This window comes from Lemur catta, chromosome 14, assembly GCF_020740605.2.
Source record: "Lemur catta isolate mLemCat1 chromosome 14, mLemCat1.pri, whole genome shotgun sequence".
Classification (NCBI taxonomy): domain Eukaryota; kingdom Metazoa; phylum Chordata; class Mammalia; order Primates; family Lemuridae; genus Lemur; species Lemur catta.
The window spans coordinates 21,211,174-21,238,224 of record NC_059141.1 but is presented as its reverse complement, the minus strand read 5'-3'; the positions used below and the strand labels follow the sequence as shown (position 1 = coordinate 21,238,224).

The window sequence follows — 27,051 nt, the reverse complement described above, 5'->3', positions numbered from 1 at the left end:
GCCGCTTCCCATTTGCCAAGACCAGCCTCCCCCACCCAGAGAGAATCCTTCTCTGACCCCAGCACATGTCCACCCAGCCCCGCCTCTCCCCCTGCCTCCACCCCTTCCGCAAACTCCAGGGCGAGGGAGGGCAGGGGCTGGTGGGGGGTGGGTTCTGGCACCTGTCAAGCCAGAGCTGGGCGGTCGGCCCCCTCCCATGTGTATCTCAGCTGCCACCGTGCAGACCTCCTACCCCTGCAGCAAGGAGAGAACGCTCAGAGTTGGGGCAGGGAGGAAGGTCGGTGGTGCAGGCGCCAAAAACTCAAGTCACTCAACGACCCCTTTTAAGCCCTGGATCGCACCTTTTCACCGGAAAAACGCTGGCGTCTCTATTAACCCTTTCATCACCGCCGCACCGCGGGAAGAACCCAAGGAGGAGTCACAGCAGGGCCCAGTAGTGGCCACTGCAGCCCGGGAGTGAAACGTTGCGGGGGCTTAGGCCCTTCACGACACCCCCAAACTCCCCATGCACCCGCCCCGACTCCCACCGGGGAGAGCTGGCGGGCAGGGGAGCCCGAGAGACTCGGTGGGAAAAGGTGCGAGGGCCAGAGACCTCAGGGGGCACGGGCTGGAGAGGGGGCAACTGAAGGGAGTACCCCGGCCCCGCAGGAGGCAAGGGCAACCCCTCCAGAAAGTCCTCCGCAGGATCGCAGGGGCGCGTGCACGGGGCGGGCAGGTTGGAAGGAAAAACGCCTGGAGGCTTCCTTACCTGATTTCCTCTTGGAACTGCCATAGTCCCTGAAAAAGAAGCAACAACAGATAGACATGGTTAGGGCCGGACGCGGGCGCAGGGCTGCGGCTGCGGGGGCGCCCACGGGCGGGCTGCGTCGGTCCCGGTGCCGCTGCTCATGTGATGCCCACGGCCGGGCCAGCCGCGCGCTCCGCAGCCGCACGCACTGCGCGCCGCGCCCGCAGCCCGCCGCCACCAGCCCCCGCGGCCCCCGCCCGCCGGCCCGGCGCTCCGCCCGCCCCGCCTCGCCCGCCCCGCCCCGCGGCCGCCCCGCCACCGGGGGCGCACGTGCCCCAACCTCCGCGGGTTGTCACGCCCTTCGTTAACTGGGAAACTGAGGCTCCGGGAGGGTGCTCACTGGAACCCAGGCCCGGCCCCGCGCTGGGCGCCGGCTCCTCACCCCAGGAGCGCATCACCTCCCAATTGTTTGCGTGTTGGCATGGCTTGCCTCTGCAGTGCAAAGAATTGGGAGGTGAACCCAGCCCACTCAGCCTGTAAGTCAGGACTGAAGTGTCACTTACTCAACCTGACTTCCTCAAAATCACACCTTCCTCCCCCCAACAGGTAATCACAGACTTGTGTGACCCTTTGATTAGAGTCTGCCTGGTGCTAGAGCCAAGACTCCCTGGGGGCACACTGGCTTGTTCCTCTCACCCTGTCCCCTGGGCCTGGCACACGTGATGGATAAATATTGGTATAGGGCTTTCTCTAAGGCTATGGCTGGGGGGCCTGGAGATGGGTGGGAGGACAGACCCTGGCAAGGGTAACTAGGAGGTCAGGCATGGGAGGGTTTGAGGTTGAGCTTCAAAAAAGTGAGCACTGGGTCCAAATCCTATCACAGATAATAATCGTTGGGTGGCATTAGGCACTTAATCCTCCCAGGCCTCATTTACCCACCCTCGACCACCCTAGCCTGGAGCCTGCCCTGCCCTACAGCACTGGAATTAACCCCCACTCAGGGTCAGGCATATTTCCCAAATCCTGTCCTTGCCTGTGTTTGGTCTCACCCCCTGCCATTCACCAATCCTCAGGGCCAGGGGAAGGCGAGCTGGCTCCCCTAACCTGAGCCTCTCATGCCCCTAAAATGGTGGAAGTTCTTTCTATTAAATGCTCAGGGAACGGCAGAGGGAACAGCTGGGGATCTGTCTGGAAACTGGAGGAAATGCCTTCCATTTTCCCAGGGGTCAAAGAAAGTGCCAATTGCTGCCCATCTATGGTGGAAGCAAACTAGCCAGCTAGGTCTGTCCACTGGGAACTGGGGGTCCCATGAAGGAAGAAATAGCAAGCTCCCAGGGAAGGGAGACAGCACGGAGACTCCCCGAGATTCTGATTCAGGAGGTCTAGGAGCCGTCGGGGTGTTTATTGAGCTCCAAGGTGATCTGCCCACACAGCCAGGAGCGAGGGGCTCTCCCTCTCCTAGGCTTCCACATTTCCCAAAATTTGGGCTCAGAACCGACTGCATCAGAATGCTGGAGGCAAAGCCCAGGAACCTGCATTTCTGACACCCTCCCCCTCCTTCCCCACCCTGTTTGAGAGCCCCCTCGGCATTCCACGTCTCCTTCAATCCTCCCATCCACACATATAGGAAGATCCTATCAACCCCATTTTACAGATGTGGAAACAGAGGTTCAGCCACTTCCCAAGGTCACACCAGTCTGGAGAAGGGCTGTGGTTTATAAGCCCATCCGTAGGATTAAAAACTGCAGCATGGAGGGGGTGGAGGAGAATCTGTTGAAACTGCTGCCTCCAACAGGAGCTAGGAGGGTGGGAGAGTTCCCATCCCCCTCATCCCTCCCCACCTGGTAGTCCAGGGACGGCCTTAACAAGGGCATGTCGTCTCCCTGGGGCAGAAGGGGGACTGGACAGGGACTGTGTCCTGGAGTGCCTGGCTGTGCCCCCTGAACCTCAACTGTGGAGAGAATTCCCAGCGCAGCTCAACTGTGGACAGTGTCATATGGTGGCTGTGTCCTGCCCAGAAGACTTTCCACTCCCAAGGAGGAAATTAGTTTTTCAGGCTTTCTCGCGGAGTGAGGCTGGGCTACCAGGGAAGGGCAGGGCATAGACGGCAACGAGGGGCTGCCCTCCTCTCCCGCCATCTTCCCACTGGTCCTGGCAGGAGGAGCTCTCTGGGCCTGGGACCACGTGGCCCGCTGACCACCCCCTGGCTGCAGCATCCCAGAGAGGGGGTGGCTTCCTCACAGCGAGGGTCACCTTGTCCCCCTGCTTGTGCAGCTGTGGGCTAGTCAGGATTCTCTTCGAGCTTGTCAACAGCCCCAGTGGAGAGGCAGGCAAGTTATTTCCGTGTGACAGGGGAGCACACTGAGGCTCAGGAGTGGGAAAGGAACGTAATTGTAATTCACATGCCTTGTGAGCCTCCTTGGTGCCAGGCTCCTGGCCGGTGATTCTCAGCCTGGCCATTCAATGGAATCATCTAGAAAAGCTGGTCAAAAATTCGGCCCCACCCCAACCTACTGCATTGTCAGCATCTCTAACAAGGTCCCCTGGGGATTCCAAGGCTGATAGAGACTATTCAAGTGTTGAATAGTCTCTATCAGGTCCCCAGCCACCCCTAAGAAACATTTATGCTAAATAGATCCCCTGGCCTGCCTGTCTCTCAGCCAGAGTATGGAGTCGTCCCCATCAAGGACTTCTGGGTCCCTCCCTGCAGGTGGTGTGGTCTTATCTTGCAGGTGAGAAGAGCAAATCTTAGAGAAGCAGGCGATTTGTTCAGGGTCACACGGCGATTGGGTGAGGCTCAGACAAGCCCCCAGTCACCACACGCTCCTGAAGCAGGGGTGCAGGAGTGGAAGGCAGAGCCCTGGGGCCTGACAAGCTCTCGGGGTTAAGGGGGCGGAGGCTGAGGTCCTGGCAGTGGGGCGGCCAGGCTGGGACTGCGCAGTGGGAACGGCAGGCATAGGAATCCTTCTCAGCATCTGGCCTCCTGCCCGAGCAGGCACTGCCCTAATAGGAAACCTCTTGGAAGTTTCTGGTTGGGCACCTTTGAGCAAAGCCATTTCGTATTTTTAGCTGCTGAATAGGCAGAGAAGCAGCTTAGGTATCCAGTGGCTGGGACTCCCCCATCCCTCACATACCAGGGCTGGGAGGGGGAACCTCCAGCTCGCCCGCCTCCCACTGCCCTACAACCAGACCCAGCCTGGCAGGACAGCAGGGCCTTCTGTTGGGGTCTAGTTCCCTAACAATTCAAGGACCCCTCCCCACATCCCCTCCTTACTCTAATTCTTGCCCTAAGCTGGTGCTGACGGCCCCCACCCTAGCGGTGACTCCATTCCTGGTAGGTCACAGTCTAGCCTGCTTCCGACTTGCTGCTGAATCACTATCTCCCGGGAGCCACAGGAAGGAGAAGGGGAGGCCAGGGCTAGCACCTCCCCGGGCCTCACTAGAGGCTAATGGAATTGAAAAGGCCTCCCAGGCTGTGTCCTGATCTGGCTCTCATTAGACCATTCCGCCATTCATTCTCTGCAACTGGTCCAGGGGTGACTCAGACCACAGGTACAGTGGCCAACAATCCCAGCAAAACAGGGACATGAGACTTTCAGGGCTCAAACTGGACAAACCCGGACAGTTGGTCACTCTATGGTCCACAGGTCTGGTCTGGCAGGAGAAGTGGGGTAGAGTTGTCCCAACCCAGCACCCCACCCCTCCCATCTAAACCAGGACCCCTAAGGCCTCCCCCTGCCCCAGGGGATACAGCTCATTTATTGGCCCTTCCTCAAAGGATGATGCAGTCTGGCTGTGGGTGAGGACAGGTTCAATCGCTGCTACTTGCTAGCTGGGTGGTGACCTAGAGCTATTTCCTTCACTTGAGCCTCTATTTCTCCATCTGTAGCATGAGGACAATAACAGCACCCGGCCCTCGGGCCCTGGGGAGGGTGCAATGCACAGTGTGCAGAAAGCAAACTGCTGTGCACATTGTCTTTTCTCTTCTTTCATACCCGGGACTGCCTGACCCCACCTCAGTTGCTACCCCGATGGCAAAGGCCTGTTTCAACTTGCGCCCTGCACAGCCCTTGGCAGACCATGCTGAGCAGGGGCAATTCCAGCCCCACTTTCAGAGTTTTGGGCTGTCACAGACACCAAAGCAACTGCTGGTCTTTGTCTAGCGCTGAGCAGTGGGAAAGCCTGGATCTACACACCGGGATTTGTCTGGCAACGATCCTATTTTCAGGGTGACCTGACCCATAGGAATTGACATACTCTTCTGGACCCATCTATTAGCACACATTTGACCTCCCAACTCTGAGAGTGGCCAAGTCTCAGAGCCCCAAAACCAAGAGACGCAAGGCATCCTGTGTTTTCATGCTGAGGCACACCCCAAGGGTCAGATTTTTCTTTTTAAAGTGCTGGGATCACAGGCATGAGCCACCGTGCCCAGCCTCCTTTCGTCTATCTCGGTGAGACGCACTGTACTCCCTCCCTGGACACACTACTGAAGTGGCTGGTGTTGGAGACGGCAAAGAGAGAGAGGCTTAGAGGGAGGGGCGGGAAAGGCATTTAACAGTTCATGTGTGTTGGCACATAGCTCCCCACCCACTGGCTTCCCTTTGAAAATTCCCAGCATTTGGCTTCAGTGTGAATCCACTTTATGGATGAGGAAACTGAGGCCCTGAGGCTTTCCGTGGCTTCCCCAGGCTCTAGAAGCTAAACTGACAGTCCTGACCCAGAATGCTCCCAAGGGGCCACGCTGAGGCCCACCAGGGATTGGGCAGCAGGCAGCAGGCTCTCGCTGGGGAAGGCAGGCCCCCAGAGTGAGAGGCAAAGGCAGGAAGGGCAGCTAAGGCAAGGGAGAGAACAGGAGAGGAAGCCAGGCTGGCTGGGCCCGCTCTGCGGAAGGATGCTGAGTCCCTGCTAGGTAGCATTCTGATGAGCACTGCGGAGGCTGTGCCCTCCACTGCCTGCCACCCCCCCCCCCCCCCGCCAGCAGTGACCGTCTTGGCAGAGGAGGACACAGATGCGCAAACTTCCAGCCTGGTGTTCTCACCCTCCTGTCTGCTGGCTGACATTGGCCACTCGGCCCAGGATGCCCGTCTGCAGGGCTTGCTGCTGCTGGGAACTGCTCGAGAGGCCAGCTGGGCTGGCAGACGGCTGACGTGGGGGTGATCTTGAGAGCCCATGGTCACTGGGACGTGGGCACTGCCTAGAATGTGAGGGCTGGGGGAGGTGGTACGCAACCTTGGCCAGGGGAGTAACGTGGAGCCCTTGAGCTATATAATGATTTCGACTGCTGTTATCAACCAATAAGCACTTTTTAAGCTCCTGCTGTAGGCAATTTCGTTAAGGCCTGTGCAAGGGGGCACAGGAGAAATATGTGACATGCCTCTGGCCTGCCTGTTTGGGGTGAAGTTGGGGAAACAAAGCTACATAGGCCAGTGAGAAAGCTAACGTTCTGAGACAATCTATGCTGAAGGTCACAGGAGTGACTCTGAGTGCAGAGAAAAGAGAAGTCCTGGGGGCTGTAGGACATCCCAGGGGGCTTCTGGGAGGAGGAAGCCTTAAAGGAAAAGGGGGTTCGGATCCATGGAGGAATAGGGAGGAGGAAAGCTCTAGAAGGAGGAACAAGCAGCTCCCAACAGAGTTGAACTGGGAAGGGCAGGTGAGCAGGTGGTCAGGCAGCAAAAGGTCAGGCTGGGCAGGGCTTTGATGTCCAGCTGTGGAATCCAGGTTTCAGAATCAGGGAGTGATGCAGTCAGATTGTAGCTGGAGGAAAATGTTTGTTAAAAGGCAAGGTAAGGCCGGGCGTGGTGTCTCATGCCTATAATCCTAGCACTCTGGGAGGCCAAAGCTGGAAGATTGCTCAAGGTCAAGAGTTCGAGACCAGCCTGAGCAAGAGTGAGACCCCCCGTCTCTACTAAAAATAGAAAGAAATTATCTGGACAACTAAAAATATATACAGAAAAATTAGTCAGGCATGGTGGCGCATGCCTGTAGTCCTAGCTGAGGCAGGAGGATCGCTTGAGCCCAGGAGTTTGAGGTTGCTGTGAGCTAGGCTGACACCACGGCACTCTAGTCCGGACAACACAGTGAGACTCTGTCTCAAAAAACAACAACAAAAAAAGAGGCAAGGTAGACAGCTGGGGCGTAGGGGCAGGAGAGAAGCTGTGATAAGTCTGGGGCTGAATGTCAACGGTCCCGAGTTCTGGGCCCAGCTCTGCCCCTCAGTGGCTGGTGGCCCTGGGCAAGTTACCTTAAACTAGTGCCTTTCAAATGACAGGCTATGACTCACTAGTGAGTTCTGAAATCAATTTTGTGGGCCCCAATAAGCCTTTAAACAAGAACAGACTAGAAGTGATCAGTGAGTCACCCACAGCAAGGTTGTTTTGTGGAACTTGTTTCAGATGTCTGTCTGTCTGTCTATATGTATTGGGTTGCAACGTGGAATTTCTTACTGTGGCCGAAAAGTTTTGAACACACTGGCAAATTCTCTGGGCCTGGGATTCCCCAGCTCTAAAAGGAGGCTACTTGGAGCGCCTTCACAGGGCGGCTGTGAGAATTCTAATTCTCTGTGAAACCGATACAGAGAGACAGAGCATGTTTTTCCAGAAGCCGCGTGAGGAGGGTCTGAGTGGAGGGGCTTCGGGTCAGCTGAGGTCTAGAGCATGCTGGGGGATTTTTTTCACCCCACTTAGCCCCTAGCTGGGTTTTTGTTCTGGCTTTTGAGAGCCTTTGCACGGAATGGTCTTGAGAGGCAGCGACCTCCAGGCAAGACAGACAGAAGGGGCCCCCAGGCCGTTCTCTGCCCCCATTTGCTCCTCAATCTAAATTGTTGAACTGAGGGCCCTTGTGTCTAACAAGAATCCGTCCTTTCTCTGCAGGGGCTATGTTTTCCAGGCTTTTGAGAATGGACCCCATTGTGACCATGTGGACAGTCCAGAGAGGCCGGAATTCCTGCCCTGGGTGAAAAAGCTGAATTCCTGGGGAGGACGGGGTCTCAGGCCCCCCAGGCTGTGTCCCAAAGAGGCCAGATGCTGTGGCCATCACGGAACCCAGAACCTCCCCCCAGCCCCAGGGCATTCTGCTTGTCTCCTGACCACCACCCCAGAGGGTCGCTGCCGCTGCTCTGGCCTCAGCAAAAGAACAAAACACTGTCTGTCTGTCTCCTCTGACTTGTCCTACCACTCTGGGAAAAGGCCTTGAGTGTGTCTTCTGCCCAGGGATGGGCTTCACCATGTCCAGCCTTCAGAGTGGAGAGTTAAAAGGGTGGGTGGGTTAGAACCCCAGGTCAGCCCCCTACCACCCTGGGATGGAAGAAAGCAACTGTACCTTCAGTTGCAAAGGTGGATAAAAACAGCTCTGTCTGACAGAGTCGTTGTGGGGATTACTGGGACAACGTGCAAAGCTCTCACAATGGCATCTGGCATGTGGAAAGGACCCGTAGCCCAGCAGCCTGGGTTCACAGAGCTGTAGCTTTGCAGTACGGACAGTGGCCAGAATATAGGAGGTGCTGACTGGCCCACCATCGTGGGTGTGGGCTGTGTAAGACCCTGGCTCCAACACTCAGAGCACCAGCACAGGACTGTGACAACATGCAAGCCTGGGGTCTCACCCAGACCCTGACACTGACACGTCATCCATCGGAGGGAGGGAGGCAGGCAGGGGGACAAGCAGCTACACCAGGCTGATTTCCTAGAGAGGGGAAGGATGGCATGGGACTGCCAGCTCAGCCCACTGCCATGGGTGCCCTGAGCTTCTCCTCAAGTTACCGGAGTTACCCTACTTTGCCAGACTTGGCCATGGGGCTTCCTTGGACTTCCAAGGGCTGCAAGCCATACCTAGGAAAGATGGAAGGGGGAGTGACAAAATGGGGTGATGGGTTCAGCTATGAAGTCCCTGAAGAGAAAGTCAAGGAGGGTCTTCCATGTTTGAAGACTTTCCCTGTCTCTCTCCAAGTCCATGCCTGTCCATCCCTCCATCCATCCATCCATCCACTGTCCATCCATCTATCCCATACATCTCTTCACTGAGGGGTTGCGCTAGACCCAGTCTTGTTCCTGAAGCAGAAGCTACACTGCCCTACCCTCAAAGAGCATACCTTCCAGTTGGGGAGATAAAGACAAACACCCAGGAAAAGAAACATACAAGCTGTTTTGTGACTAAGTGCCCGAAACCTTGGTCAAAAGGATTTATTGTAGGAATTCCCAGGACAGTGAGATCAGAGTGATCTGGGGTGGTCAGGGCAGGCTGCCTAGAAAGGGGGGCACACTGGCCAGGCGCGATGGCTCACGCCTGTAATCCTAGTACTTTGGGAGGCTGAGGCAGGAGGATTGCATGAGCCCAGGAGTTCGAGGCTGCAGTGAGCTATAATCATGCCATTGCACTCCAGCCTGGGTGACAGAGCAAGACTCGAAGAGAAGAGGGGAGGGGAGGGGAGGAAAAGAGAGGGCCACAGGAGCTAGCCCTTGAAAGATGAGGAATATTTAAAAAGTTAGAGGCAGGAAGGAAGCACAGGGTGGAGGGATGGTGTGAGCAAAGGTGCAGGCGCAGGAACGGAAGTGGGACCGTGCGTGTCGGGGTGTTGTGTGCTGGGGGCACAGGCGAGGAGGCCCTGGGAGGCTGTGCTTCCTGGGGGAGCCCGACTGCAGCTGGGGCCGGGCTGCAAGCGGAGGAAGCTGGCTCTGACATTAGAAAGAACTTGCCGGGAGAAACCTGGCACTGATGCTCGTAACCAAAGATTTCCCCCCATTGAGCGGCGGCACCAGCTCTGTGACCAAATCAGATTCCCATCTGGTTCTGGTTTTCCCTGCTTAGGTGGTGGGGCACAGACTCATCTTAGGGGAGACTGAGGACTGCTTTGCTCCTGAAGCTCCACTGGTCCCATCTGCAGGGCCCCACTGCTGAGCACAGACCTCCAGGCGGCTCCCTGGCTGTGGGCACCTCACGGCCCTGGGCTAATTTCGACCTGAGGAGAGGAGCTTAGGCCGAGGGCTCCTTGCTTCCCACGGACGCCCAAGAGCCCACTGAAGGCCCGGCTGTGCTTGTTCCTGCGTGGCCGCTGCGGGAAGGAGTACTGCGATGGGCACAGGGCCCCAAGCTTCTCCCAGGTCCTAGCCCCCTGCCCTGCCCTGGGAGGGCCTGGTTCCTGCTCTCCTCCTGCAGTGAGAGAACCTACACCTCCCCGACTTTTCCGGATGCCCCGTCACAAATGCACAAGCACCAAGCAACCAGATGTGCCAGCCCCGTGACACCTGCTTTATGTCGTCACGGAGGCAGGTGCTCCAGCCCCATTTTACAGACAAGGCCTAGTCAGGGCAAGTGACTTGCCCAGTGTCCACAGCCAGACTAGGAGGCAAGGCTGCAAACCCAGGCTGTCTGTGCTACGACCACTACAGGCACCCGCCTGCCCCCTCAAGGCCTAGGGAGGGGGTACCTCCTCCAGAAAGCCCACTCTGACTTCGGCCCCCAATGGCACTGAGTGTCCCAGTTCTGCCCCCAACACCGAGTGGTGGCCTAAGTGGAGCTGTCTGATAGACTTATCTGGGATGATGGACATGGTCTCTACCCGCACTGCCCAATATGGTGGCCACTAGCCATAGGGGATGTTGAGCACTCAGCATGGCTAGTATGACTCAAAACGGAATTTCAAATTTTCAGATTTAAATTTAAAGAGCCACAGTGGCTGGTGGCTACTTTATTGGACAGTACAGTCTAGCCCAGTGCATTCCAGACTCTGGCATTGTACAGCTAGGTTTGGCTCACATGGTAGGGGGGTGTGTAGCTGCCTGGGTTCAAATCCCAGCTCTGCCAGACAGATTATTTAGGGTCTCTGTCTTCATTTATAAAGTGCACAGACTGATAGGACCCCCCCTAATTGGATTGTGGGGGATAAAACCAGTTAATGCCTCTAAGTACCCAGAGTGCAGTGAGGTTCAACAGCTGTAAGCGCAGGCTGGGATCCTCCACCTGCTCCTCCATCTCCGCCCGCCGGCCACAGAGCCCTGCGCAGGCCTGGGGGTCAACCCTGGGGAGGGGGTGCGGGGCTCTCTGGCAGAGCCATCTGGGACAGAGATGGCCAGAGGAGGCACTGGGGGGGACCAGGGAGGTGGGCAGTGCATGGCTGCTGGGGGAGGAGGAGCCCAGGAGGGTGCGGGGAGACGGCCCGCCTGGCTTCAGTGGGGTGGGCCAAGGCTTAGGTGTCTGGAGACAAGAAACCCAGGCTCTGCAGGGTGAAGCCATGTTGCTCAAATGACAGGCTGGTTGCTGGCAGCGCTGGGGGAGGGGGTGGCAGAGCTGGGGGCTTCAAGTCCCATCAGAAAAGACTGTTACCACTTTCACATTCCCCAGGAATTCCTCGCGACTGCCAGGCTGACAGGGGCCTTGGCCATCACTGATCCAAGGTGACATGGTGACAGCCACTCCTCACTGCTGGACCAAGAGGCCGACTTAATGAGGCTGCTCCACAAAGGGGCAGGCGGCCGCCACGCTCCACACAGCAGGCACTGGGAATGCAGGACAAAGGCGCTGCCAGCCAAGGGCCGTGTGCCCGGCGACAGGGCGGCTCCTGGGCCAGTGTGGGCCCAGGACAGCAAGTGGCTGCCAGCTGCCCCCCTGAGCACACACTCGGCGGAGAGTGTCTAAGGAGGACCTAAAAGAGACCATATGGGGGCCAGCCCAGTGTGGGTTCCAGGCCTGACTCTGTCTGAGCAGGTGGCATGACCTGGTGATGGCAGCCTTCTCTGTGCCTCAGTTTCCCTGACTGAAAAAACCAGGGCATTGGATTGGGCTCTACCTGGGCTTCTGCACAGAGGCCTCCAGCTCCAGGACCCGGACAGGCCTGTGTACTGCTTGCAGCAGGAGGGGCAATCTGGGAGCCCTGGGTAACACCCTCCTGCACCCACCATCTTCCATTCTGTTTTTGAGTCATACTAGCCACGTTTTGAGGGCTCAGTAGCCCCAGTGGCCAATGGCCGCCATATTGGGCCTTCTTGTCAATGCTGAACTCTTTGCTCAGGGTCAGCCCAACTGCAACTATAGTGAAGTCACCGCTCACCGGGACGCCTGTCACAGACCCCAGAAGGCCAGCCCTGGGCTACCACCTGCACCCTCTACCAAGTAATGGCTTCCAAGCTTCTGCACCAAGGAGAAGCCCCCTGAGGCCCTGGAGCAGGCTGTGCCCTTGGACCCCAGAGCAGGAGGGGAAGCGAGGAGGGAGAGTGTGGGCCAGGCCTTGTGGGGAGGCACCATGGAACAGCCCTCCCCTGAGTGGGCCCTTCTTTCCCAAAGACGGGGTGGTAATGCTGCTATTAGCATTATTATTACTAACACTGTTATTGACAGTGTTCTGCTCTATATTTGTCAAGCATTCACATCACGCCAGATACCAAACTAAGCCCTTGACACATATCAGCTCATTTTATCCTCACAACACGTCTATGTGTTAGATTCTCTTATTATCCCCATTTACAGAAGAGAAATGGAGTATCAGAGAGGGCATGTAACTTGCCCAAGGTAACACAGCTTGTAAATGATGGAGACGGGATTTGGGCCCAAGCTGCCTCAGTCTAGTCTCAAATCTTAACCGCACTGTCTAGGTACCACCTGTGGTTGATAAGGACACACATAAAATCCAGACAGATAAGCTAAATTAGGAGTAGGTGGGGAAGAGAAAAGTAAAACAACAGCAAAGACTCAGGCCAGAAATACCAAAGTGACACCCTGAATTCTAGACACTTCCTTAGGGAGGTTACAACTTCCCTGGTGTGAGAATGGCCAACAGGAAGAGGAAACCCCGTGGTTTCTGATTTTGGCGGAGCGCTCCCCCAAGAGCTGCTATGGCTGGCAAGTTCCCCGGGCTGCTGCTTGGAGATTCTGCCGCTGAAGTGGCCATTCAGCGGGCACAGGGCTGGGTCTGCAGCTCAAGGGTGGCCTGGCTTCGCCCAGCACAGGTTCTGGTTTCTAAGGAGGCCAATTCTCAGCAGAGCTTTTGTAAGTTCTGGGGACAGTGATGTTGGGTTGGTGCTGTCCTGGGTCCCACCTCCCTCCAACTTTCTCTCGTTCTCCTCCGGCTCCCAGCCCAGTGCACTTCCTGGCACCCTAAACCTTGTTCTAGCACAGCACTCTGTTCTCCTGGGTAGATCTTACTGTTACTAGGATGTCTTTGCTGTCGCCTTGTTTGCTGTCTGTTTCCTCCCCTCAACTGTAGGGCAGGAACTGTGTGTATCTCACCAGGCCTGGCCAGGGCTGGGCACGATCGCGTTTGCTGAATAAATACACAAATGCCCTGGGACCGGCAACCAGGCTCGGGGCTGCCGGATGGTTCTGAGGGGCTGGCCAGAAGCTGTAGCATCATACTGAACATCCTCCACCTGCTCTCAGTCCCCGCCTGGCAGGACAGGCCGGCCCTGTGTCCCCACCGTCCCCTTCTTTGCCCCCAGTAAAGCCCATTGGAAGTGCCTCTTCCTCCAGGAGGTCTTCCCTGACCAGTACAGATGCGCCAGCGAGTGCAGACGTTATCGTATGTAAAATACGAACAGGCTTGAGCATTCTTGAAGGGAGGAGTCCACTCGGATGACTTGAGTGTTTCCTGTCCACTTATGAGGATGGACTTGGCAGTAGCCCATGGCTTCCTGTGCTCCACCCTCTGTCTGTGACATCACTCAGTGTTGTCATGGAAACCCCATGGCATCACTGTGGAGCCTGCACGCTCTTGCTAACTCCCACATCACTGCTTCACGTGTGTCTCTCTCCTCCCCCAGGTGGCCTTTAGTGTCTCACTGCCTCCTTCACCTGTCTCCCGGGCAGGGCTGAAGTCTGACAACAGGGGCTCATGTGCCCAGGGAGTGATAGTCCCTGGGTGCTGCCCACGTGCTAGGCACGGTGCTACATGCTTCAAATACATTATCTCACTTAATCCTCTCAGCCGCCTCCAGAGGAAGATACTGTCATTACCCCCATTTCCCAGATGAGGCAACTGAGGCATAGAGTTAAGTCACTAGCCCAGGTGGCAGAGCCGGGATTTGAACCCGTGCTAACTGACTCTACACCTGGGCTCCTATCCATTGTGATCTCGTGCATCTCCTTCTCTGTCTTCCTGCCATCCTGCCCTCCGTGGACACCCCCAGCCCTGCTCCTGCCTGCCCTCCCCAGCTCGGAGGCCTCACCGGCCTAGGCTCTCTCCCGCCCCCTTTGCCTCCAACCCTGCCCCCCTCCCCAGCCTTCTCTGCCCCCCCCAGGTGCAAAGGGCCGATCCCCCCTCGTGCCCCTGCACTCCTGGTTTGAGCTCTGGGCAGTCAGCCTAGGCACAGTGGGAAGTCAGCAGTGTGTAGCTCACACGGGCTTTCTGGAAACCTCCTCTGAGTGCTGCCTGGAGGCGGGCCTGGAGGGCAGGTACAGGGTGCATGAATGCCCAGCACCCTGCCCGCGGGCCGGGACAGCCCTGCAGCAGCGCTGGGCCCTGCAGGAGTCTGCTGGCTGATAACACAGCACTCCTGGGGCCTGGCCTTCCTTCCCTCCCTCATGGTGCCTTCTGGTGTCACCTCCTCATAGACTGCTTGAGCCCCAGCCCTTATCCTCAGATCTGCTCCTGGGGGATTCCAGACGGAGATGCCTGCCTCTTCTTGAATTATTTCCCTGTCTTGGTAGCACGAAGTGCCCCCCACCTGCCCCCCACCTGCCCATTAAGATCCTTGTAGCTGCCAGGATCTAGCACAGGGCCCGGCATACATGGGCCAACGTGGGGACCCCACATGTCCTCCACCCTCTGGTCCCAGAGGCAGCTCCCCGCAGTGCTGCAGTTCTCCTGGGGTCTCTCTCTGTCCAGGTGGGACAGGCTGCCAGGTGCCCTCTCCCACCTGGCGTGGGGCCCGGCAGAGGAGCTCCCAGCCATTAACCTTTAATTCGCTGGCTTGCAGACACAGCCTCTGCCTAATTAAATCAGACCGGGCCACAGCCCAGCTCCTGCTTCTGGGCCTTTCAGAGCAGCCGGCCCCTCCTCCCTGCCCATCAGCCAGGCTCCTAATTGAGTCTCCTTAAGGGTTCAACTCAGGCCTCCGGCGCCTCCCACACACCAGCACTGGGGATGCTCTCGAAATGGACTGGGAAAGCTCTGAGAGCCAGAAAGAGCACTGGACTTAGAGCCAAGAAACCCGGTGCTAATCCAGTTTCTCTGAGCACAGGCAAGTCATTTTCCCTCTCGGGGCTGCCCCACTTGCAGACACCGGGCTGGATGATGTCTGGGAACTTTGGGCTCCAAAGGCCGAGACTGGGGCCTGGGGACAACTCCCCCGCCAACCTGTCACTAGGACACAGCAGGATGGAAGGAGAGGCTGCTCCGACGGCTTCAGAAACTCCGAACCCACGTAGCTGCAGAGCACTGTTTTGCTGCTGCACCAGTCTCTGGCTTAGCCCCTTCCACAGCAATGGCAACGACAGTCCCCTTTGTTGTGACCGAGCCACGCAGCGTGCTGAGCACTCGCACATCACCGAGGGGCGGGTGGGGAAGAGCCAGCTCTCATGCTGGACTGCTGGGCTCTGGCTCATCTTTCCAACTTACCAGCCTTGCAAGTCATGTGACCTTGCTGGGCCTCAGTGGCTTTATCTGTAAATTGCGGGAAATAACTGCACCCACATCACAGGATGGATGCAAAAATTAAAGAGTGAAAACATGTAAACTACTTAGGAGAGGGGCACATGGTGAACATCCAGTAAGTGTGAGCTCTTATTAGCTTTCCCGACCTATGTCATCATGCCCGTTGTCCCTGTTTTACTCCCGGGGGAGGCTCAGAGGAAGTCATTGTTTCCACTCACTGAACACCTACTGTGTCCGGCCATCAGCCAGCACAAGGGACACAGTGGTGCCCGGGCAGAGGCGGTCCTGGCCCTCAGGGTGTGCACAGCCTCGCGGGGAAGCCAGATGTGGGACCGTTTCATTACATCTGGGGTATTTGCCACAGCCGAGAAGTCCCAGTGGGTGGGCGGGTAGGGGACGGCAGGCCTAGGTGGGGCGAGTGAGGGGCACATTCAGGTGGGGGTTAAAAGGTCACCCCACCTGACACACAGCTGGCAAGAGGCAGAGCCAGGATCTGAAGCTATGACTGTGACTCCAAGGCCACCCTCCTGAACAACTCTGCCAACTTCTTTCCCAGGAGCATCCCAAGAGGGAAAAATGATTGTAAAAAGCCAAGCTGACAATCAGCTCCTCATGCACTTTCTGCTAAACAGTGGGACCGCCAGGATACCTGGAACGCGCCCGGGGCAGAAAGCTGGGCATCTCTGTGGCTTGGCCCCTTGGTCTGTTGCCTGTGCCTGCTCTGGCCTTCCGAGAAGCTGGGGGGAGTAAGCACTGCATGCTAGGTGGTCTTCCATGGGTGGTCTTCTAGGTGACCCGGGGCACCTGACTACCTGGGGTTGGGGATGAGCTCTGGGCGGGCACCCAGCTGGGCCACTGGAATCAACAGGCAGGGAAGGTGCCTACAAAAATGGGCACCCTCCCCTCAGCCTGGGCCCCCTCTCAGTGGTCAGCCCACCGCAGAGCTGCACCGGAAGGCCAGGAAGGCCTCGCCCTGGGCTGCTGAGCAATTTGTGCAAGGCCAGAGCAGCAGCTGGAACTGCTGCAGTTCTAGAAACCAGAGCAGCACACGGGTGGGGCAGGAACTCCGTCCCTGAAGACATACGTTTCCTCTCCCCAGGCAGCAGCAGAGGGAAGGGATGCCAAACAGGGCTCTGGAACGCTGCAGAGTGGGAAGAATAAAAAACCTCCCTCCGGGGTCTTTTAGGGGGCGTGGAAATGTTCTAAACTTGGATTGTAGTAATAGTTGCACAACTGTAAATGCACTATCAGTGAATCAATTGTACACTTAAAACAAATGAATTTTATAGTATGTAAATTATACTTTAGTAAAGCTGTTTGTGGGGGGTGGAATCCCCCCAGACCTAACCACTGAGCCAGCTTCAGCCAGAACAGCCTGTCATACTGGGCGTTCTGGGCACAAGTCGGGGTTCGCGGGTAGCCATCTGCACACCCTCTTGATTCAGGATTCCCCGTGTGACACGGGGACCACAGTGTTAGAGGCGAGTGGGGGGCTAAGAGCTCAGTGTGGTCTGGGGAAGACCAGCTTTTCTGGCACTTCCAGAACCAGCCTCTCTGTGTCTGTCCTATGACAGGAGCCCGTACCAGCCGGGCAGTGCCCCTCCTGGGAGCCCCTGAGGCTAGGGGAGGGTCTCAAAGGGCTTCCCTGGGGAGCCTGGACTGGTCCTGGGGGTCTCCTGAACCTTGTACCTTCTCAGGATGTGGCCTGGCAGGAGGCCTGGATTCCCCTTCGGAGACCCCCAGAGGTGGAAAGTACCTCAACTGTACCTTCGGCCTCCGCAGTGACCACAGCAGCCACAGGGTCCTGATTCAACTATTCTACCCTTTTGTCAGACAAAGGGTCTCATCCTGAAATTTGGAGCTGGTCTCATTGGCCACAGCCCAGGTGCTGTTCCTCATCTTCTGCAGACCCCCGGTGGGCGGCTGGCTGCAGACTTGGCTTTGGAAGGGCGAGGGTTTGAATCCAGCCTCTGACATATACCAGCTGAGTGGTAACTCAACCAATCTCAGTCTAAGGTTCCTCATCTGCAAAAAGGACCATGAACCTCACAGGATTGTACTGAGGATTCGACAAGATAAACTATGCTCAAGGGTCCAGCAGAGCATCCGCCAGACGCCGGCAGCTGTAATATCCAGCGCTGCCACTGGGTGGAGCCACATACACACAGATCCCATGAACTGCGGAACTAGAAGTGACCCAGAGTTTTAGTGGTGCCTAAACTCCAACGAACGGACCTCAAGACCCAACTTACAAAGCCTATGAAGGGGAAGGGGGCATGTGATCTCTAGATGCTTGTTTCTTCCACATTGCATCTTCTGTCCCCACAGCACCCAGCCCACTCCAGACCCTGCTGTTGCCTGCTTGGATCATTGCAATAGCCAACTGGCCCTGACAGGACCACGGAATGTCAGAGCTGGGAGGGACCCCAGAGACCCCCAGACGCTGCCCCCTCACCTGGGGCCGAAGTGCAGAATTGGTTAGTGACTGCCTCAGACCATCTCCTCCGGGCGCAGCCCCAGCCCACACTCCCTCCACTTTCACTCTCCAGGGAGATGAAATTTCTTTCAGTCCCCCCAAGTGCCACAATTGCAAGGACTCCCTCTAGCCTGAGTGCCCTCCTCTGCCATTGCCCTCCCCGAGTAGCTGGCTCTCCCCTCAGTGGCTGCTTGAATGTGGCCTCCCCCGGAAAGCCTCCCTGACCCCTGAGCAGCTGACAGCCGCGACCCTGCACAGTCATGTGTTCTGTTTCTGCCTCCCCCGCTGGATCCACAGCCATTCTGAACCCCACTTCGCAGGCCAGGAAACTGAGGCTTTGCAAGTTTAATTTCTAGGCCACAGAGCCATGGGGGAGGAGCCACAGAACTCGCCAGAGCTTATGATGATGCTTCGCCCCCACAGGAGCGAGCTGGGCTGTCCTCTCCCTGAGACCACAAGCACCCCCAGGTGGGGACTGGGCTGTGTCCCTGTGCCTCGCGTGGAGATGATCCACAGGTGCTCGGACGGATGGATGCCTCCCACCAGCACGCCCACAGAGGACACTTGGTCTAGGTGGTGGGGGACAGGTTCTAGGTGTAGCTCTGTCCTGGCCTCCCTGTGGAGGGGTCACTACTCAGGGGACTAGTTCCAGGGAGGGGTAATAACAACAAGGCAGGGGGACTAAGACCCAGCTGGAACACGACACCACAGCAAAGCAGGCCTGGAGGCTCTGGGGGGGACTCGCCTCTCCAGCTGGAGGCTCCACAGGGCGCCATGGCCTTGGGGGTGACAGAGTGGGCGCACGGGGGCCTTGGGCACCTTCACACCAGGACCCTCCTGCCAGGGCCGAGGTTTCAGGGAAACATGGGATGCACAAGCCCGAGAAAATAATGGGGGACTCAGTCCACACTCACACACCCCTGTACTGGCTACTTTTCCCTGCTACCTCTTCCCGCCCCACTCGCGAGAGCTGAAAATCCTGTGCCAGGCCTGAAAACAGAGCAGCCCTCTCTTCCTGGACACGGCGCGCCCGGGCCTGTGCTGTAGGAGCCGGACGGGACTGGCGGTGTTTGAATCCGCTTCCCTCCAGCTTGCCCACCCAGTGCGACAGCCGGCCTGCAGAAGGGCTTGTTCCCCAGAGCCAATGCCCCTTTCAAGTGGGCTGGGCACAGTTTCCTGCGCGCACTGCCTGCCACCTGCCCACCCAGGTGGAAGGGGCCACGGCAGAAGTGGGCAGTTTACTTACACAAAGTTCTATGCCTTTCTGCCCCGGCCCCCGGTGGACCCACAGCCCCCAGGGGCCAGCTGGCCCTACTGCCCATCTGCATAAAGAGGGGGCTGCAGTGTGGCCCACGTCCCCGGCCAGATGGGTGGAGGCAGGGCCTGATGGGGTGCAGAGAGCCATCCTGCTGATGAGGGTCCAGCCAACACTCGGCCAAGCCTGCGGTGGGTGGGCCGCTACCCCAATTCCCAATCCCCTGAGCCCTTGGGCGGGGACAGGGACGTGGGATGCCTTGCAGTTCCTGGCAGCCAGCGGGCGGAGGGGGAGCCTCACCCCACAGTCAGCAGCAGCCCTGGCGGGAACTCCCAGAGCTGAGAGGGACTCAGTGAGACGCACACCCCAGCTCCCACCTTGAGCACGACCCAATCCCGGTCACCCAGCCTTTTCCGCGTGGCTACTCTGCACCCTGGCCTGGCCGACAGAGGAAAGGGGGAGAGAAACAGCAAGTCCCATTTACAGAGCATCTGGGATGGACCAAACCCTCTAGAGGCATTTTATATGCATTAGCTCCCTTGAATCTCACAACCATCCTGCCAAGTGGTACTGTGGGCCCCTTGTACAGATGGGAAAACTGAGATCTGATGAGGAAAATTGACGCATTTAAGGCCACAAGCAGATCTGGGTGTTCTGACTGTTGCTGCTGCAGTTAATTTAACTCAATTCAAAATTCCCTCTGAGTAGGCTGAGGCAGGGGTGGCTCTGATCTGGCCTGGGCCCACCCGCCTCTCGCCCTAGGTCCCTCTGAACATTGAGGCATTGTTCTAGGCCACAACAGAGGGTGGCTCTGTGGCCCTGGGGCTGGAGAACAAAAACCAGTTTAGCAGGGGTCTGCTCCTCCCATGCAATTTCAAGAATTTAGCCAGGATCCTGGTTGGCTTCAGTGGGAAGAAACTGAGGGGACAGGCCCAGGCCAACAGCAGGGAGCAGGAGGTGACACTCCCCCCACTGTGTGCCACTGGGGCTGTGTGTAAGTGTTGGTCACCCAGGCCAGTGGGCTGGCAGCAGGCCCAACAAGCAACAAGCAGGACAAAAGGGAGGCAGATCAGCTGAGCCCTGGCCTCAGTTTTCCCGTCTGTGATGTGGGCGTGCCATGTGCATGTGTGCCCACCCAGCCCACGGGCTTGGGCTGCCAGCAGTGGTAAAGGAGTCTGCAGCCCTGGCTCCAAGGCTGCACCTGGCAGACCTGCCATTTCCAGGGGTAGATAAAGGTGTTTGGTGGTGGGGGAGGGTGGAAGTGACGCAGAGCCTCTCGATGCTGTGCCCTCCCTCCCCCCCAGGGCTGCCATGATAAGGACAGCACTGGCTTGGGCAGGGCTGACGGTGTGTGCTAGGTTTGTTCAGGCGTTTAGGTGTCATCCTCACAGCCACCTTTGGAGGCAGGAACATTCCCACTGTACAGATAAGGAAACTGAGGCACAGATGGGCCATGCAACTCGCCAGAGGTGTGCGGCAGAGCTGGTCTTGGAACCTAGGCCACCTAATACCAGAGGGGCTGAGAACTCTCTTGACTCTGTTCCCTTGAGGTGGGCAGCTCAATGCACAGCTGGTTAAGGGCCCGGCGGCCAAGCAGGGGACTCTGGGGAGATGGCGCAGAGCAAAGCCAGGGGAGCTGAGTCAGTAGAGCAGGCCATGCTCACAGCGGGGGTCGCCTCCGCGGCTGCAGAGGGTGCCTGCTGTGGCTTCCGTGCCAGCCAGGTTCACCCTGGTTATCAGAGGTAACGCTCCAACTGCCCAGGATTTGCCCTGCACTGAGTTCCCTCCAGCTTCATGGGTGTGTCTTCATCCACTTCCTTAGGATTTGGTGACCAAGGCTGTCCTCACCCCAAGCTGTCACACAGCTCCCTCATAATCTGTACAGGAGAGACCAAGATGCTTATCACCAGCTTCTCTTGCCCACCCCTGTCCCTACCCAGCTGGGGAACAGGGCTGGGGGCTCGGGGGTGAGTGAGGGCCCTCACAGCACCACGCCCAGGCTTCCGAGGCCAGCAGACTCGGGTTCAAGACCCATCTCCCATCTTAGCTGTGAGGCCTGGGGCAAGCCATGCAACTGCCAAGGCCTTTGCTTCCCCATCTGCTGAATGCGGATAACACTAGCACCTTTGTGGCATGGCCTGAGATTTGCACAGGATAATATGAGTAGGCCATGCAAACATACATGCAGGCACGCATACACAAACACACACACACACACACACACACACACACACACACACACACACACTCACTCACTCCTAGTCACCTGCTGGCTTTCCAAGAACCCACTGCTATAGACCAAAAGTTTGTGTCCCTCCCAAATTCATGTTAAATGTTAACACCCAAGGTGATGGTATTAGGAAGTGGGGCCTACAGGAAGTGATTAGGTCCTGAGGGTGGGGCCCTTGTGCACAGGATTGGTGCCTTATAAGAGAGGCCCCAGGGAGCTGCCTTCCCTTTCCACCAGCGTACAGACAACTGTCTATGAACTGGGCCCTCTCCAGATACCAGATCTGCTGGCACCTTGATTTAGGACTTCCCAGCCTCCAGAACCATGAAAAATAAATTTCTGTTGTAAAAGCCTACGGTATTCTGTTGCAGCAGCCTGAACACACTAAGACGCGCACCATCCTCAAAGGAAAACACATGTGCAACGAGGGGAGGCGGATTGGGCTCCACCCACCCTGGCGTGGGTGGGGGTGGGGCACAGGTGCTGCTGAGGGCTGCGGAACCTCTGGAAGCACAAGCTGAGTGGCGGCTCAGAGCTGTGGTTAGAGGCGTAAGTCTGGAGACAGCCTGCCTGGCTTTGGACCTTGGCCCTGCCACTTATATAACCTTAGGTGAGCTGCTTTGTCCCTCTGACCCTTGGGAGAATCATGTCACCGCCATCCCAACCACGTGAGACCATAATGAAGACTGCATGACATCAGTCATTCACTCAGCAGATGTTCCCCGAGAACCTGCTCCGGGACAGGCACTGTTCTGGGCACTGGGGACACAGCTGGGAACAGAATAGATACAAGTTCTCACCCTCCTGGAGCCCGTGTTCTAGTGGGAGGGACACAATGAACCCAGCGAGGGTCTCAGCCTGTCTAGGCTGCCATAACAAAATACCTTCACCAGGTAATTTGTCAATGACAGCAACCTATTGCTCACAGTTCTGGAGGCTGGAAAGTCCAAGACCCAGTGGATGTGGTGTCTGGTGAGGCGGGTTCCTCACAGACGGTGTATTCTAGCTGCGTACTCGCATGGCGGAAGGGGTGAACGCCATGTCCACACAGCATGGAAGGGGCTTGCTCGAGCCTCTTTATAAGGGAACTGACCCCATTCACCATCCTGGGCTGGCTGCACGAGGGGCAAAACCACCATGGCGGCTCTGCGCCGAGCCCATCGGAGGTGTCTGTGAAGAGCATCCTTTCTGTGCTGGGCCAGTGGCCTTGAAGAGCGACCGCCAGCAGTCTGGAGAGGGGCCTGGCTCCCCACCCGCAGGAGTGGCCTGGGGATCGCAGCGAGGGGCTGCCCACCTCCCCCACCAAGTCTGGCTGCCGCAGACCTTGTCTTCCCTGGAAGACAGAAAACGAAGACGGTTCTGCACCCCGGCCCCCATGAATTCTCAACGGCCCCTGCAGCAGCACACTTGAAAGAGGCCGGGGTTATCTGCAAAATTCCAATTAAATCCACAGGCTTTGATAATTTGATAAGCTACTCCACAGTCGCTCCAGAGTCAAAATATGCTGTTACTCGATCCCCGTGTTTATGCTTCAGGGTGGAGGGGGGGGGCACACTGCGGCCTGGGAAGGTACGAGCAGCCCTGGGGACGGGGGTGCAGGCCCTCACTGACATATCGTCAGTCTGTGGCTGAGGGTCACGTACAGGGTCTGGCTCTTTCGTGGCGAGCACACTCTGCCGTGGAGCACAGGTCTGTCTTGACAGGGCAGAGACAGGGCCGGGGCAGGAGAGGGAAAGCCCTTCGGAACTGTCTGGGCACGACTGAGCCCACTTCCTGAGCCTCAGGTCTGTCTTGGGGCTAGAGGATTCCTGTTCTCGGGACCATCTCTTGCCAGGCCGGCGGTGAACTGGCCCAGGTGGCCACGACCACCTCAAGAAAGAGGCAGATAAGCCCCCCTGTTGCCGTGGTGATGTAGAGGCCAAATGCTTTACAACCCCTCTGTGCAAAAGCCAGGCTGTGGTCTGCAGGGGTGGGGCGTGGAGTGAGCCACATTCCATTCGGCTCCCAGCCTTCTGTGAACAAAAGTGTCGAGCACCTACTATGTGCCAACAGCACCTGGTGGGGTTGTCTCAGCAAACCCTCCTGACCACCCTGTGAATTCAGCAGTATCTTGTTTTAGGGATGAGCAAACAAATGCAGAGAGGTTGAGCACATGGTCAAAGATCGCAGAGCCCTAAGTGGCAGGGCTCAGCCCCAGAGCCTGGCCCTGCAAACATGCAACTGTCTCGCTGAGCCTGCTGCCCACCGTTCCCCGAGGGCCTCCTACAGCTGGGCAAGAGGGCAGCCTATCGCTGTTAGTGTGCAGGTCGACACATGAAATAAGGCTAATTTATTTAGCTGATGCAGAGAGCGGGTTTGGAGGCTTGGATCAAAGGAGCGGCCAGCAGTTTTCGTGGCAGTACATCTGCTACTTCAACCATCGATGATCCCTTTCCCCACCTGCGGGACAGGTGACACAGTGGATCCCAAACAACCCACCCGTGGAGGAGAACAGGAAGCCTGGAGAAGACATCACAGGCGGGGACTGGCAGGGCCACATGTGGGCCCAGGGATGCTGCTGCCATTCTCCAGAGCCTTCCTCTGCCCTGGGAGTGTAGAGGAGGGGAGGGAACTCAGAGAGGGGAGGGCAGAAGGGAGACAATGAGAAGCTTCAGGACCACCGTCGCCAAACCAGTGAGGCTGGCGGGAGGAATGGAGAGGGCAGGGGCTTCTGTTTGGAACCTGGACCCGTTCCAGCTGTGAGCCTCTGTTTCCTTATCTGCAATGTGGGGATGAGAATATATAACCCCTGGTGCAAACCACTCTTGCCTCTTATCTGAGTTTCACAGATAACCCTCGGAGGTAGCAAGGACAGGGATTAATCACTATTACCCTCGTACAGATGAGCGGGGGGAGGCCCAGGGAAGCTATGTGAGTGGTCTGCCCGGATGTTACAAGGTTAGGAGCAGCAGAGTTGGGATGTGAACTCAAGACCTTGCATACTATGCCCTGTGGCTTTCAACTACTTCACATTATGAACCAAGTCACTGATGAGTTTCTGACGGTTTGGAGCATTTGCTTGTTTCTTAAGCCTGTGGCAGCCAGCAATGGAGATGGCCTTTGCCGGGCTGGGTGAGCCTCTGAGCTACCTAATGCTTTTTCCTCTCTCAAAGGGCCCAGGCCATTTCAGGCTCTTAGTCTTTTAGCATGGGTGAAAATAGAGGGGTCCCTTCAGACAGGACTGCCATGTATGGGTGTATAGGCTGCGCACTCTACAACCTCCATGGACACCGTCCACAGAGAGCACAGTGAGAATGGTGTCCCTGATACCATGCAACACACACCCTCATCCTCAGGCTTTCTCCTTCCCATCACAAGGTGGTCCCATGCCTCTCCGCACCTGTCCCAGAGCGTTCCTCTGTCCTACTCTTTCCTTTCCCTCTGTAGTATCCACCCCATCTGCCTCTCTCCCACACACCAGGGACCTTAAGCTTTCAGGGGAATAGATATGCAGTGAGGTGATTAACTAGCACCCCCTTCAGTCCTCTCTCCTACCCAACACCCTTCCCTGCCTGCCTTCTTCTGCCCGTCAGCTCCTGGGTGGAAACTGGATTTTTCTCTCCGATGAGAACCTATGCTGGGGACTGTAGGTGAGGGAGCTGCTCTGAGCAAGACAGTGTGGCCATCAGGATGGAGTTTGGTCCTGTGTGTGAGAAACCAGCATGACTGGGTGGGCCATCTTGACCACCAGGCCCAGAACATTCTGATTCCAGAGAGAAAAAGACTTGTGCGGTTCCCTAGTTCTCTTCAAACACGGAAACAGCAGCCAGCACTGGGCCACTAGAAACCACAGACTTGGGTTGAGGTCTTGGCCCGTCACATGCAAACCAGCTGTCTGACTTCAGGAAAATCACCTAACCGCATTGAGCCAGGGTTTCCTCCTCTGTAAACAGGACTACTAATGTCTATCATAAAATGCTACAGATAAGAGCCATTTGGTAAGTTCATAGTTATTTTTGATGATGGTTATAAAATCTGTTGTAGCCGCCCAAGACTGCTGAGTTACTCAGCAGGCGAGTTTCAAGCCTAGCAGTGAGCGCTGGGAGCTTGGTGGCAAAGGGCACTGACCTACTAAACCCTCAGTGGCATCTCAATGGCACAACCATGATATCTTGTTATCTGCTCCTTATAAAAACCCTGTGAGCCAGAGTTTGCAGGAAAACCTGCTCCCCAAATCCAGAGCCCTCCCTCACTTGCCAGCCCTGGGGGACAGGAAAGGGAGGAGCCAGCTTTGGCAATAGCAGCCTGGGGGACAATGGTGCCCCGTTCCTCTGGCCCATCAGTCCTCAGCACGGTTGGCCTGGCCAGCGCTCCCTCTGCTTGTGTTCCTGCATCCTCAGCCTGTCCAGGCTGGCTCGGCTTTAGCCCACAGCTCCCCAGCACACAGGAGAGGCCTGAGCTGTTACTTACTCTTTCGGGGGGTTGACATCCTCTGGTCGGGCCTCAAAGAACCGAAAGACTTCATCACACTGTGAAATGTGGGGAGGCAGTCGGACAAGTGCCTGTGGGAAGACAGGAAGAAAGGGGATCAGGTGTGACGAATCTGGGAACAGGAAAGCCAACACAGTGTCACCTCGGGCCACCAGTGACGGGAAGGCTCAAGGACTGTGCTATGGAAGAAATGGAAGAAACAAGCCACCAGCCACCCAGCCAGACAACTAACCAACAAATTATCCCATCAGATAATGAATGCAACAACCTCTGTCCCTCCGTCCCTTCCTTCCTTCCATCTCAACTAACCAACCTAACCAGCCAACTAATCAACCAATACACCAACCAGCCAATTAGTCAGCAAACCAACTAGACAACTAAAAAGCCCCTAACCAATCAGTCAACCAATCAACCATCCAGCCAACAGTTCAACCAACCAACTCTTCAGTCCACCAACTAAACAACCAGCCAATTCCTCATTTGTATAGAAGTGAGTTAAAAAACAAAACCAAAAAACAACTAGCCAAGCAAGTAAAAAAAATGACCTGAGAACCCTGGGGCCCTGGGCCCTCAGGGGCTGGCATTCTGCATGAACCCTGAAGGGATTCCCTCCTGCCCACAGACTAAGTCCAAGGTCCCTAAGCTAAGAACCCAAGGTCTCATCCTCCTAGCCTTGTCTCCCACTAGCCATACTCCAGCTTCATCAGATAATCACACTCCCTAAACACTGACTGCATAATTAATTATTTAACAACAAGTTGACAGCTGCTACCAAGGACAGGATGCTACGATGGAGTTTGGTAGGACCCGAGAAGATTGGGGGGAGGGCAGTCTTTCAGGAAGGACTCTTTGAAGCTAAGTTCTGAAGGACGGTGAGAATTAACTGGTCAAGGTAGGGGCAGAGAGATCAAGCATGGTGATTCTGGGAGCTGAAAGAAGGCCGGTGTGGCTGGAGAGCACAGACAAGGGAGAGGGACATGGCGGGTGGGAGGGGGCCTGACCCAGCAGGGCCTTACTTAGCCCTGCAGAGGCTGCCTGGAGGAAGAGTGTAAGTTGAATGGTGTGGAAGGGCTTCTTAGAAGGGTGGGCATGAGCTAGGCTTGCAGGGTTTGCAGGGTTTGGATAAGCAGAGAGGAGAGGGGTGGGCATCCTATGGGGAATAACAGTCACGGCAAGCGTGTGGGCCAGCTGTGAGCTTGTCACCCTGGGAGTGCTGCTGGGGGCGAGGGATTGGGGTCAGAAGATGGCCAGGGCTCGTGCTGCACAGCAGCACACAGGACCCCAGCCCCAGTCCTGACCCAGTCCAGCATGG

The 27,051-nt window shown here is 56.9% G+C and overlaps 1 protein-coding gene across 3 annotated transcripts in view; it reads right to left on the bottom strand.

Annotated features, from left to right (window-relative positions):
- Positions 1–27,051, bottom strand: part of SH3PXD2A (SH3 and PX domains 2A) — a 217,547-nt gene that overhangs the window by 82,260 nt on the left and 108,236 nt on the right. For all 3 annotated transcript variants that reach the window (XM_045568465.1, XM_045568467.1, XM_045568466.1), the window contains 2 exons: positions 25,719–25,810; positions 749–777 (listed from right to left, as the gene is read on the bottom strand). In XM_045568465.1, coding sequence (XP_045424421.1) covers positions 749–777; positions 25,719–25,810 — 121 coding nt within the window. The remainder of the gene's footprint in view (positions 1–748; positions 778–25,718; positions 25,811–27,051) is intronic.